The 14,797-nt window shown below is 32.9% G+C and overlaps 1 protein-coding gene across 1 annotated transcript in view; it reads right to left on the reverse strand.

Annotated features, from left to right (window-relative positions):
• LOC138323577 (bifunctional 3'-phosphoadenosine 5'-phosphosulfate synthase-like) overlaps positions 1 to 13,181 on the reverse strand; it is a 41,506-nt gene extending 28,325 nt beyond the window's left edge. The window contains exon 1 of the mRNA XM_069268279.1: positions 13,023 to 13,181. Within this exon, the coding sequence (XP_069124380.1) occupies positions 13,023 to 13,061 (39 nt within the window). The 5' untranslated portion in view covers positions 13,062 to 13,181. The remainder of the gene's footprint in view (positions 1 to 13,022) is intronic.
• Positions 13,182 to 14,797: the final 1,616 nt, after the last annotated feature.

Below are 14,797 nucleotides of genomic sequence, written 5' to 3' on the forward strand. Positions count from 1 at the left end.
AACAAGACGAATATTATGCAGCGTGTCTGTAATAACATTTTTATATTTTTATTATCTGTTTAGCTATTTTCTTGTGTAATCTTTCAGTTGTCGTGGATTCTTTCTAAAATAATGCTTTTGACATTAATATTCTGTAAGACAGTTTCGTTAATATTTGAATTGCTTTCGCAGAAATCATAGTAACTACGTTTCTGATAATAATGGTAAAAAAGTGATAATCACATTAAGTTTTGAAATGTCATTTAAATACGAGTATTTCAGAACGTTTTCACAGATAGGAGCGTACGTCATGTATGCGATCTTGTTACTGTACATATTTTTTATTTCAACCACATCTAACAAACATATATACATCCAAAAGAGATATAGAATGCAATACAATACACTTTTTTATATTTTTTTTTATTTCATAGATGTTATGATAATCGCTTCTACACGAAGCGGTAAACGTAATATCATATCCGGATCGTCAAAGCATCTCACCGGCATTTGGTTCTATTTTTAGTGGCTAACGTTAGCGGAAGTGGGTCCTGCTAACGATTAACGCAAACGATTTCTAACGCAAACGATTGTAAACGCAACTAACGATTAACGATTGCTAACGCAAACGATAACGATTAACGATAAACGATTGCTAACGCTAACGATTGCTAACGGAAATAACGCAAACGCAAACGAAACGCAAATTTGGGAACGTTAAACGGTTCAGGTACTAGCTATATATAGCTACTGGGCAAGGAGGGGTGGGGCTGATAAGCCTATTTGTATAACTTGTAGGAAAGCACTGAAGTTGACAATATTGGTAATGTGGCACTAGTTTTTGAAACATGCAGGTGTATGAGGGGTGAGGACTAGGCCAACTAGCTAATTATCATGAACCAGCTATATATTTTAAACTTGTGGGCCAGGTAATATTATAAGGGTGGAGACTGGATGTAGGTCAGCAAGGAGGTGGAAGGGGGGGGGGGAGAGGGCATTTATCATTAGGATGTACAGGAATTTTGATCCTGCAGTCAGACATATATATATATATAATCTCCAGTGTTGTACACCATGATTACAAAATCATAATTTCAAAACAATATACCGTATTAATTCCTACATCTAATTCTGAACCTTTAAATTACAGAAAGGCCATGAGGTGTTAATTAAATACTATAATGTGTCCGTATCAATAAATATGACATATTGTCCTGTTCCAGGTAAAACAGCATATTAATTAACAATCAAACAGGCCCATTAACTATGTGTTCAACCAAATATATTATCACTCTGTAAAAAACCTAATGCATTTTCCATGTATAATCTAACTGAGCATAAAAATGGATTTCCCATCAAAGGTTCAATAATTTGTGATGTATAGAAATGCCAACATCTTTTTCAAGACAACAAAAACATACAGAAATGGTTGAGGTAATATTAGCAGTTTTGATTGACTGAGAACTTAATCAAATCAAGTACTTGCAGACTAATACAATTTCTACCATGATAACTATCTATAGAGCTAGGGGCTGTACCTCTGTATCTACATGTGTACAACCTTGGGGCAAAATATCAATTATGACAGCCAATGTCCTTTTATATACACTGACAGTCTCTCAAGTTTAAATTGACAGTCATTAGAATTCTACTAATTGAAAAAGCGATTTCACATGAAGGTACTCTGAGCCAATTTACTCTGAAAGTGTTTTCATTTTGTAAGCAATGTCGTTACTTTTCAGTAACTTAAATGTCATGCTGGTTTATAAGTTCAAATGGGAGTTTGCTACATTGTACAGGTTTGTAGATATTTCATTTAAGAATGGGGATAATCATCAAATTCAGTGTGATATGTGTACTTTTGTTATTATTCTTTAGAAATGGGAATATAAATTAGCAAATCTAATGAATTAATGCATATTCTTGTATTGTATTGGACAATGTCAGAAAATAAAGTATTTGCGGTGGACAAAAATAACCCAAACTATTTTTAGTAAGAGGTTAAAAACATGATTTGTATAGTAGATCATAGTCGTTATAAGACAAGTTAGGGGAAATTAAAGACACAAGTTGTTTATAGGAGACAAAAAATATTGTCTATGGGAGAATGAGAAATATGGTTGTTTATATTGGGACAAAGAGCAACAATTACACAGAACAAATAGATACATTTATATACTAGAGGACAAAGAGACACTTTGTTTACAAAGGACAATCAGACAAATTGTTTATAGAGAGGACAAAGATATACTTTGTTTTCAAAGGACAATCAGACAAATTGTTTATAGAGGACAAAAAAGAGATACTTTGTTTACAAAGGACAATCAGACAAATTGTTTATAGAGGATAAAGAGACACTTTGTTTATAGAGGACAAAGAGACACTTTGTTTATAGAGGACAATCAGACAAATTGTTTATAGGGGACAAAGAGATACTTTGTTTACAAAGGACAATCAGACAAATTGTTTATAGAGGACAAAGAGACACTTTGTTTACAAAGGACAATCAGACAAATTGTTTATAGAGGACAAAGAGATACTTTGTTTACAAAGGACAATCAGACAAATTGTATATAGAGGACAAAGAGATACTTTGTTTATAGAGGACAAAGAGACACTTTGTTTACAAAGGACAATCAGACAAATTGTTTATAGAGGACAAAGAGACACTTTGTTTACAAAGGACAATCAGACAAATTGTTTATAGAGGACAAAGAGATACTTTGTTTACAAAGGACAATCAGACAAATTGTTGTTTACAAAAGAAAGGACAATCAGACAATTGTTTATAGAGGACAAAAAGTTTTACTTTGTTTACAGAGGACAAAGAGACACTTTGTTTATAGAGGACAATCAGACAAATTGTTTTACAAAGGAAAATCAGACAAATTGTTTATAGAGGACAAAGAGACAGTTTGTTTGGAAAGGACAATAAGACATATTGTTTAAATAGATGAAATAAGAGGCCAATGGGCCTTATCGGTCACCTGAGTTAGAATATATAATGAAACAAATAATGAAACAAATTAAAGACATATAAACACTATATGCTGGGCCTTGAAGTTGGTCAGTGATTTATAAATTTGACTTTTTAGACTATGAAGAGTATTTGCTTCCATCAAACCTGTGAACTTAGAGGTATTTTTTGAAATTTTAATCATTTTGACCCTGTTTGGTCCTGCCTCTCTGGTCCCCCAGGGGGTCATCAAGGACGGATATGGATGTTAAAATGCTATATCTTAGGCTAATAATTCTAATCAAGTTTGACTAATTTCCTATGAAAATTGGGCAAATAATGTTCACAAATATGTTTTTCCTATATAAACTAAAGTAAACTTGTCCCCTCCCCAGGGGGTAACGTGAGACCCCAAGGTCATATAATTCACAATTTTTATAAAACACCTTAAAACCTTTCCATCTATAATTATTTGATTCTACTATTTCCAGAATTTTAGAAGATTTTTGAAGTTTTAGCCTACTTGACCCTTTTTTAGCCCCGCCCCTCTGCCCCCAGGGGGTCTGCCAGGACCAATGTGGATATGATATTAAAATGCTATCTCAGGCTAATAATGCTAACCAAGTTTGACTCATTTCCTATGAAAATTGAGCAAAAAATGCTCATTAATGTGTTTATCTATATAAACTATAGTAAACTTGACCCCCTCCCCAAGGGGAAACATGAGACCCCAGGGTCATATAATTTACAATTTTTATAAAACAAACTTTAAGACCTTTTCATCTATAAAGTGTATTTGATTCTATCATTTCCAGAATTTTAGATGGATATTTTTGAAGTTTTAGCCTATTTGACCTTTTTTGGCCCCGCCCCCAGGGGTTGGCCTGGACCAATATGGATATGATGTTAAAATGCTATCTAAGGCTAATAATTCTAACCAAGTTTGACTCGTTTCCAATAAAAATTGAGCAAAAAATGCTCATAAATGTGTTTTCCCTATATAAACTATATAGTAAACTTGACCCCCCTGGCCTCCCCAGGGGGAAACGTGAGACCCCAGGGTCATATAATTCACAATTTTTGTAAAGGACCTTAAGACCTTTCTATTTATGAAAAGTATTTGATTCTACCATTTCCAGAATTTCAGAAGAAGATTTTTGAAGTTTTAGCCTATTTGACCCCTTTTGACCCCGCCCCTAAGGCCCCTGGGGATCAGTCATTAAAAATTTGTTCATTAGATTAAATGGCCATCTCATACTGATAATTCTGACAACATTTGACCCATTTCCTATTACAAATGACCAAATAATGCTCAAAAATATGTTTTCCCAATATAAACTATAGTAAACTTAACCTCCTCCCCAGGGGGAAACTAAGAGACCCCCGGGTCATACAATTCACAATTTTGTAAAGGACCATAAGACCTTTCTATCTATGAAGAGTATTTGATCCTACCACATCTGCGAGTAGAGAAGAAGATTTTTGAAATTTTACTCAATTTTACCCCTTTTGGCCCCTCCCACAGCCCCCTGGGGGGTGGGGACCATATAATTCACAATTTTGATTGGCCTTATGCCTTAGAAGGTTTGTGCAAAATTTCATTGAAATTGCTTCAGCAGTTTTGGAGAAGAAGTCGAAAATGTAAATTGTTTACGGAAATATGACGGACGGCGGACGACGACGGACAAAAGGCGACTAGAATAAGTCTCTTGAGACTTTGTCTCAGGTGACCTAAAAAGAGATACTTTGTTGTTAAAGGACAAAAAAACACATTCTTTATAGAGGAAAAAAAGAGATACTTTGTTAAGTATAGGGGACAAAGAGACACACTGTTAATAGAGGACAAAATAGATACTTTATTTAGAAAGGACAAAAAGACACATTGTTTATAGAGGGAAAAGATAATTGTTTATAGATGACAAAGAGATAAATTGGTTACAAATTAAAAGACACATAGACACATGGTTTATAAAGACAAAGAGACAAATTGTTTATAGAAGACAAATTTTTAGAAACAAATTGTTTTTAGAAGACAAAAAGACACATTGAATATTGAACACAGACACATTGTTCATAGAGGAAAAAAACATTGTTCATAGAGGATAAAGAGACACATTGTTTATTGAAGACAAAAAGACACATTGTTTATAGAGGACAAAGAGACACATTGTTCATAGAGGACAAAAAGACAAATTGTTCATAGAGGACAAAGAGACAAATTGTTTATAGAGGACAAAAAGACAAATTGTTCATAGAGGACAAAGAGACACATTGTTTATAGAGGACAAAGAGGCACATTGTTCATAGAGGACAAAGAGACACATTGTTCATAGAGGACAAAGAGACAAATTGTTTATAGAGGACAAAGAGACACTTTGTTCATAGAGGACAAAGAGAAACATTGTTCATAGAGGACAAAGAGAAACATTGTTCATAGAGGACAAAGAGAAACATTGTTTATAGAGGACAAAGAGACACTTTGTTCATAGAGGACAAAAAGACAAATTGTTCATAGAGGACAAAGAGACAAATTGTTTATAGAGGACAAAAAGACAAATTGTTCATAGAGGACAAAGAGACACATTGTTTATAGAGGACAAAGAGGCACATCGTTTATAGAGGACAAAGAGACAAATTTTTTATAGAGGAAAAAGAGACGCATTGTTTATAAAGGACAAAGAGACACATTGTTCATAGAGTAAAAAAAGACAAATTGTTCATAGAGGACAAAGAGACAAATTGTTTATAGAGGACAAAAAGACAAATTGTTCATAGAGGACAAAGAGACACATTGTTTATAGAGGACAAAAAGACACATTGTTTATTGAAGACAAAGAGACACATTGTTCATATATATATAGGACAAAGAGACAAATTGTTTATAGAGGAAAAAGAGACGCATTGTTTATAAAGGACAAAGAGACACATTGTTCATAGAGGACAAAGAGACACATTGTTCATAGAGGACAAAGAGACAAATTGTTTATAGAGGAAAAAGAGACGCATTGTTTATAAAGGACAAAGAGACACATTGTTCATAGAGGACAAAGAGACACATTGTTCATAGAGGACAAAGAGAAACATGGTTTATAGAGAACAAAGAGACACATTGTTTATAGAGGACAAAGAGACACATTGTTCATAGAGGACAAAAAGACAAATTGTTCATAGAGGACAAAGAGACAAATTGTTTATAGAGGAAAAAGAGACGCATTGTTTATAAAGGACAAAGAGACACATTGTTCATAGAGGACAAAGAGAAACATTGTTCATAGAGGACAAAGAGAAACATGGTTCATAGAGAACAAAGAGAAACATTGTTTATAGAGGACAAAGAGACACTTTGTTCATAGAGGACAAAGAGACAAATTGTTCATAGAGGACAAAGAGACAAATTGTTCATAGAGGACAAAGAGACAAATTGTTCATAGAGGACAAAGAGACACATTGTTTATAGAGGACAAAGAGGCACATCGTTTATAGAGGACAAAGAGACAAATTGTTTATAGAGGAAAAAGAGACGCATTGTTTATAAAGGACAAAGAGACACATTGTTCATAGAGGACAAAGAGACACATTGTTCATAGAGGACAAAGAGACAAATTGTTCATAGAGGACAAAGAGACAAATTGTTCATAGAGGACAAAGAGACACATTGTTTATAGAGGACAAAAAGACACATTGTTTATTGAAGACAAAGAGACACATTGTTCATATATATATAGGACAAAGAGACAAATTGTTTATAGAGGAAAAAGAGACGCATTGTTTATAAAGGACAAAGAGACACATTGTTCATAGAGGACAAAGAGACAAATTGTTCATAGAGGACAAAGAGACACATTGTTCATAGAGGACAAAGAGACAAATTGTTTATAGAGGACAAAGAGACATGCTGTTAACTATTTTAAAAGAATTGAAATCTAATGAGAAATATTGTGTATATGGGACAAAGAGATACATTGTTTATAAAGGGACAAAAAGAGAAACAATGTGTTAATATTAGTGACAGTGTATATTTTGTTGAAGCCAACAAGAGACGAAGAATAAACGAAAGAGATCCACAAATTACTGTCAACTAATAGATCATTGAAGTTTTTCCCCTTTTAACAACATGTTACAATAAGTTGTTTAAATTCAAATATCCTTTACATATATACAAGTTGATGCATATCATTATATATCATTGCATATGTGTTTTTGACAGGAACACGACACAGAATATGCATCACATTTATAAATCATGTGTTTTCTGGCATGTACATTGTATAAAGCACAAATAAAATGAATGCAGTGAATATACACATTACACAATAAGATTGATATCTGCTTTAACTTTTGCCACTACTGATCATATACAATTTCATGTTTTTTTTTATATATATATATATAATTACTAATTTACTACTATACATTTTACATATAAAATTGAGTGTTCAACATTATTTACACATGTATGTATATCTTTTTTTTAAAGGGGCCGCAGTGGTCAATTGCGAGTGGTTAAAATATCTTGACATATTATAATTACTATATATATATAGCTACAAGTCCTCCACCTCCGGGTCATGAGTTTGAATCCTATGCGGGGCAGTTGCCAGGTACTGATTGCAGAGCTGGTTTTTTGGCCTATCACATCCTCAAATGACCCTGACTGTTAAAAGGACATAAAATCAAACAAACAAACATTTTTTTTAGTTGATAAAAGGGCAGGATGTATGTCATGAACCTTGTGAGAAATTCCATTGCTAACGAATATGGAATTTGAATTACAGTGTTCTCAAAAATGTATTAACCTACACTATAATCTATCATAGAGCTATTAATCGATTAAGTAATCTTTTTACCTGGGACAATAAATCCAGTCTGCAAGATAAATGTACTACATCTGTGTGAAATACATACAAACTGGATTAGTGCTAGGCAAACAAAGTCTTACCATTGGTATCACTAAGCAGCTTTACTACACAACTATATCAACTAAGCAATAAACGATGCTGGTAACAGCTGCTGTAGCCAGAAAAAGGGATAAAGGTGTTTATTTATTCATCACATACTCCTAAACAAACATACTGCTCCAGACAAACTAAGAGCCTTAAGAATAAATACCCATACTATTTTACAAACTGAAATATGTTGTTTTATTTCGCTGCTTTATTTGTATATAGTACGATTCACATGATAAATACTAGGAATGCGATTGGATAACAGCCACGGTCTATTTTGTGACAGTTCCCTATATCCTTCTACGGGAGACTATACCTGACTAAGGGAACTATACCACAGTATATTCCCCCAGGAATGAGCATACGACCAAATATATGACATCATAAATATAATGAATGTCATGTGATGTACCAAATCTATTGTGGCTCTTTCCCATGGGAACAGTTCTCCTATATTGTTGTCTGGCAAGTATTATCAGTCCCCTTTTCTTTGACTCCGTGACTACACCTCACCAGACAACACTACAGGAGAACAGTTCCCTCTGGAAAGGGCCATAATAGAATAATAGCTGTTTTCTCTTCTGTTACTGATTTTACACTGCAGGACTATCTCTCATGCTATCATTGGACACTGAAAGATATTCAAATGATATATCCCATATTCTAAATGTGGTAAAGTGGGGAACATAAACTCCTGGAATTTACTTGCTTCATGTTAAAATGCAAGACGGTGACCCAGTGACCTTGACTTTTCACACAATGACCTTTTAACCTCTGAACCATATCGTTATTGACTTCTGGTGATCATGATTAGTTAATCATGAGTCCTTGCTTGATCTACTTGAATCGAATTCAAATCATTTTATTACAATATTGTATCTACTTCATAAAGTACAGTATGCCACTTTCATTAATGTTTGTTTATTATTTATTTTATTGGCAAATGCTTGTCATGGTACTCGTCTTCGACAATCATGATAGAAAATACATATCAAAATATGTACCATGCCTTTATAATGTACATAAAATTGCAAAAAAAAACAAAGATGGAATGATTAAAATGAACTTTGTAAACAGAATAAAACTACTTTTCTACCAACTTAGCTAATTAAGCCCCATCTTCCTACCTAGCTAGGCCTACAATCATAAAATCCTGGGTCGAATTGGAATTTAGGCAAACATATAATTTATCAATCCTGATCTAATTCAATAGGAAAAGACAGATGGATGCAATTTTACCCTTTAACATAGAGCACCCACATTTGATGAGGATCTAATCATAGAATTTTCTGTAAATCACCGAATAGTTTTGTGGTACCTTATGATAATTATTCAACATAATTAGCACCATGGGTGTTTAAAAAAAAGTAACAAAGGGGGTGCGTTATTAGCACCATGGGTGTTTAAAAAGTAACAAAGGGAGTGCTTATCAATGAACCAAATGGTATTTTGTAGATGAATAATATAAAATCACCATATTTGAACAATATATATGCATAATAATGGCATTTTAATTAATCTGTCACAGAAACTTACATAATATATATATCTGCCTTCTTTCATTTGAGACGTAATTATATATATATTACCTCATGATTCACATGTTTATACACATGAACTAACCTGAATTTCATGTAACATGGGATAAAATGCCAATGTAATAAACATTTCACAGTTGTAAAACATTGTTTAATACATGGGATAGGAGCATTTCATAAAGTACACTCTCCTGTACACTTTCCAATGTTAATTTCATTTCTTGTAGGTGCTATAATTAACACTATAGGTTAATTGAGGTGTAAGGTTCTATCAATACAATTAATCACTCTATGTATACTATAATAGCTAGATTTTTAGCCCATTATAATCAAAATACTGTGATTTTTTTTTTAAACCTATCCATGATACATTGTTTTGCATTTTCATATTCCAATAATAGCAGGAGTTACCTCCCTTCCCCCTACTTTGGTACAACACCTGAAGAAATGCAATATTATAGTTTAGTATGTTCATGATCTTAATCATTAACTGAAAGTAAAATGTAGTTTTGACATATGAACGAAAATGGTAACTATATTGTACAACTAATGGTTGGTTCGGACCAAAAAAACACTTCCATTTGCACAGAGTTTATGAGTTATAAAATGCAAATTTGAGGGGACAATTAATTATCATACTGTATAGTTCAATTAATTGTACAAAAGAGTTTGGCGGGATGTGAACAAACTACCCAAATCTAACAAAATCTATACGACTTCTTAACACTTTTCCTTTCTATTACAGAAGACTCCACCTAATTGAAGTACGCTTATTCGAATATATTTGCATAAAAGTTGTGCTGTCATAATTTTTTCCTTCTTTAATTTTGTTTTTCAACTCTATATATTTGCATCAATGATTTGCATCAGCAGCGGTAGATTATTACTTTAGTATCATTACTGACTCAAACATCTAATTAAAGCATTTGCACTTTCAAATATGTTTATTTATTAACCTAAGTTTGTAATCATGAAGTTGAAGAAACCATGCTTCCTTGTAACAACCGCCATTCCAGGGTAGTCTTGTTCATATCATGTACATATCAAGCGTCTCGTTGAACGAGTTATAGGAGCATGCAAAGTTGGCGTGCAATGACTACCGCAAGTTTTGTATGTAATATGGATGCAAAAAATACTTGCTACATTGTTTCATTGCTGCTTGAATATGAATTATTTCTGAAAAATGATCAAGCTTGTTTGCCGCATCGATCAACAATACTGGAAATTTCAGAATACAATTCTCAAAATACATTAAGGCCCAGTGAACGCATGACTTCATCACCCGCCGCAATTTTCGAATTCATACACAAATATGTGTCAAAACAACGCTGCAAGTCAATCGGCCCTTTGAAGTTTAATCATAATTTTAAGCTCATTTTGTATATTTATACAACAATTTATATCAATTCATTGAAAGTTTCTTTTCATATATAAAAAAGAATACCACAACATAAATGAAAAATGAAAAAAAAAAGGTTATCAATACATTTTAATTTGCATGGATACATACAATATATGTGAAATAACCTTTACTAAAAATTTTCACAATTCTTAAGTTAGCAAATCAACATTCCAATAAAAATAAAAATATGTAGAAATAACCTTTACTAAAAATTTTCACAATTTTTAAGTTAGCAAATCAACATTCCAATAAAAATAAAAATATGTAGAACAAATATACAATATCGATATTCATCATTTCCAAAAATCAAAATCATTTTTCAATATTTCTGTTATTTATTTTATTGGATAACTGGAGAAGAGTTTGGTAATTTTTGTTACAAAAAATAATTTGCCATGTAATTTGGAGGATACTGGTTCAGCTCTCAGGTTCAAATCTCTCTTTGGTATTTCATTGCTATTTAATGGTCAACAGCTTATAGGCAGATCTGCATATATACATAGTGTATATATATGCATCCCTATATAGCAAATGTTTGGAGGGTCCCAGGTTCAACAATTTAAGCGCTAGTTGGCTGGTTATTAGCATATATATTTGCCCTATATATACCGGTATATGCATTTATGGCCCCGTGGCAGTGTGATACAATGTACGGAGGTTTATTTACCCAAAGGTACTTAATATTTCCCCAAGGTCTTGCCTGAGGGAAATATTACATCTGAGGGTAAATAAACCTTCAAATCACATTGCCACTGGGGACAATTTTTTTTTATTATACAAAAAACTTCACGATTCGCTGTTCTTGGATAAATATTCCTTAAACTTGCGATGAGTAAAAAATGACATTTTACTCTTTGGTCATCAATTGTTATACAATCGCAAGGGGGGATAACTCCGTGTGAAAGACAGGCCGTCACCACAGGGGCATGCAACCAAGGGAAATATGATGTTTTATTTCCCCCTAGGGAAAAATAATGTTTTATTTCCCTGTCCTGTGATGTGTTTCCACTAATCACAGACACTGTCATAATTATAAGGGCGCAGCCCTTCGTGCCAGGGCACGAAGAGCAAAGCACTTCTAAAGTAACACATACACGAAAATATAAGAAAAAATCCAATCTTCAAAATCCAATCCTACACACTGACAGCTTCAGTTTGGGGCTGCCATTTTTTCATACATATATATATGGGGAGGGGAATCATGGGTAATCACTATGGATATGACACATTTAAGGTTATCTTTATCCGACAGAAGCTCAGTGCTATCGCTCTTCATTTATAAACGTTCAAGTGATTTAGACCACCTTCCAATATAATCAGCTGACTAAAAATGGACTACCCGTTACGGAAATAAAATTTCTTTATTTTCTAATTGGGGTTTTCTTCTCAAATGCGGGTTTTGGGACAAGGATAGAGTGTGAATATATATCAGAATAAAAATAAGCAGAGTGTTCTGCTCAGTTATTTCCATAAATTGCACTTTTTCGTTGTGTTATTACCTAATGGTTACTGAAACATCTGGCTGTGCCCTTTAAGGCCTTGCCTTCAGTCATATTAAACATGAGGTATAATAATATATCTAATGTGTACATTTGAATTTAAGGTACGTAAATTTACATCCAAGGTTCAACAGTTGGTTGCTTTGGCAGATCCACATCAAAGTATTCTGAAGATGCAAGGTGCAAACCCTTAAATTGTCTTACATTACTTCGCTGATGGCAGCATCGGTCGTTGAAAGCGTAAACACTTATGGAGAGGCATTGACCTATTAGGATCTTGTATCTACAGGTGTATCATACATGTACAAGTACCTGGGTTATTCATAATGCGGTGACAATAGTGTGGAATAAAATGAATTATTGAATAGGTAGCAGCTGATACAGGCCTGGCCTAGTGTAGGCCTTAGTACATATGTAGTCAATACAAAACAAGGGAAGGTAACTAAGATAACACTAGGCCTAATAAACACAACGACAGATTAACTTTTTTGAATAAATACTGTAATAGGTGATCACTACTAATTAGAAGTTAATTAGAAAGTTCATAGTTAAAAAACCAATGTTCATAGTTATAAAAAACCAATGTAATCAACGCGTTACACATGAGCATAAATAATAACATAGATTTTTACACGCAACGTTTTCAGCTTTTTTTCGGCAAAAAAGGAATCCTGATTTTCTTTTTAGACTAGACCTACTTACGTGTTGCGAAAGGATCGATATCTTTTCCCCTTGATTCATTTCCTAACGTTATTCTGTGTTCGTTGGTCTAAATGTATCGAGGTTGTCTTGGCTTCAGATTCTGTATGAGAAAGCTTGAGAAAACTTATTACACGGAACATGGAATATACACGCACCTTGTACCAGTTGCTGATAGTTCAGGTTACGCCCGACTTCTTTAGGCTGTTATATGATAACATCCGGATATGAACAAGTACATAAATCCGGAATCACCAGTAGCACGTTACAATGTAATATCTATGATCCATGACCAGTCGGAAGACAACTGTAATAAAGAGCACTTTATCAAAGTCACAAAATCTGACAACATCTTAAAAACAGTAAATTAACGGTAGACGTACTTGTGGTTAGGGAAGGTAATTTTATGTAAAACTTTCCCACGGGTGAATTTCACTGAAAGGTTAAAAATATTCTTTTTTTTTTACTTTCATTTTTTTCAGAAACATATAATATATATTTCTGATTTTTTTTTTAAATAATCACTAATCAGACACAATTAATACTTTTATTTTTTTTTCTTTATTAATATATTTATTTATTTGTACAGTATCCATCCTTTACTGTTTGTGGCATATGTACTGTAGGTAAAAAATATGCAGCATTTTCTAACGTATGACCTAACTTAAAACTACTAGACATCCTACTAACTACTACATTGTGTACTGTGACAATAAAGTATATTTGGTCACTTAGAAAAAGTCACTTATTCTTTAGCTTCTATCAGAGATATAATTTTAATCTCTGCTTCTATGCTGTCCTTATATTGACAATTTAGTTAAGTCGAAAATGTAAATTTTATTCATGTTAACATTTTCAATAGATTTCCATTAATTAGATCGTTTCTCAGTTAATGAATCTAAATCTACATTCCGAGATATGAAATGTAGGAAGGTTTGTCGAGATTTGCATATATTCCTAATAAGATTTTTTTTTACAATTTCCCGTAGCTGAGAAACCAACGTGTTTGTGTTTTTTTTTCAAGCACTCCGGTTTCACTCGAAGACTCTTCGCACGCTTGCATCCGCGTCATCGAAAGTAATTTGTATGAGTTATAAATATAATTCTTTTTTAATCAATCTGTAAATAAAGTTTTTTAGAGGAAATATTGAATTTTACGTTTTTATGAATCTAAGTTCAATTTTGTAATTCACTTTTCAATCAATTATTTTGAATTCTTCTTATTGTTACATTCAGACGTATTTTTTTAGATAAACTATCTTTGACGTTAGAAATTTTAAATGACTGTCCAATTTCCAGTGAAGTACACGTATATATAAAGTTATGCAGAGTGTTTATAGTGTTTTTGTTTTGTTTTGAAACATATGTTATGTTTATTTTTTTCTAAAACGTAATCAATCTATCAATCTACATTAAATTTCAATAACAAAACATTACTCGTATCCCCATTGCTCGCCAAATACATAACAGAGAATTAGTTGAACTTTGCCTCTGAAATGCTTTTATTTTCAAACTTGGAAGTATTTCTTTATAGTAAAGTGAAACTGGCATGAAAAGGGAATAGAAATTCCAACTATGAAGATCGACTCTGAGTAATGGATAACAAAATCCTTTTTTATGAGTTTGAGGTACATGTATGGTTTTATCGGTATTTGATCTATAGAGACCTTATATATTATTGAAGGAGTTTTAACCAATATACAGTAGATAGGAAATATTCTAATATACATGTAGATGGAAACTAGGATAGACTATTTATGTGAAGTGCCCTCTAGTAT

The sequence above is a fragment of the Argopecten irradians genome, chromosome 5, assembly GCF_041381155.1.
Source record: "Argopecten irradians isolate NY chromosome 5, Ai_NY, whole genome shotgun sequence".
Classification (NCBI taxonomy): Eukaryota; Metazoa; Mollusca; class Bivalvia; order Pectinida; family Pectinidae; genus Argopecten; species Argopecten irradians.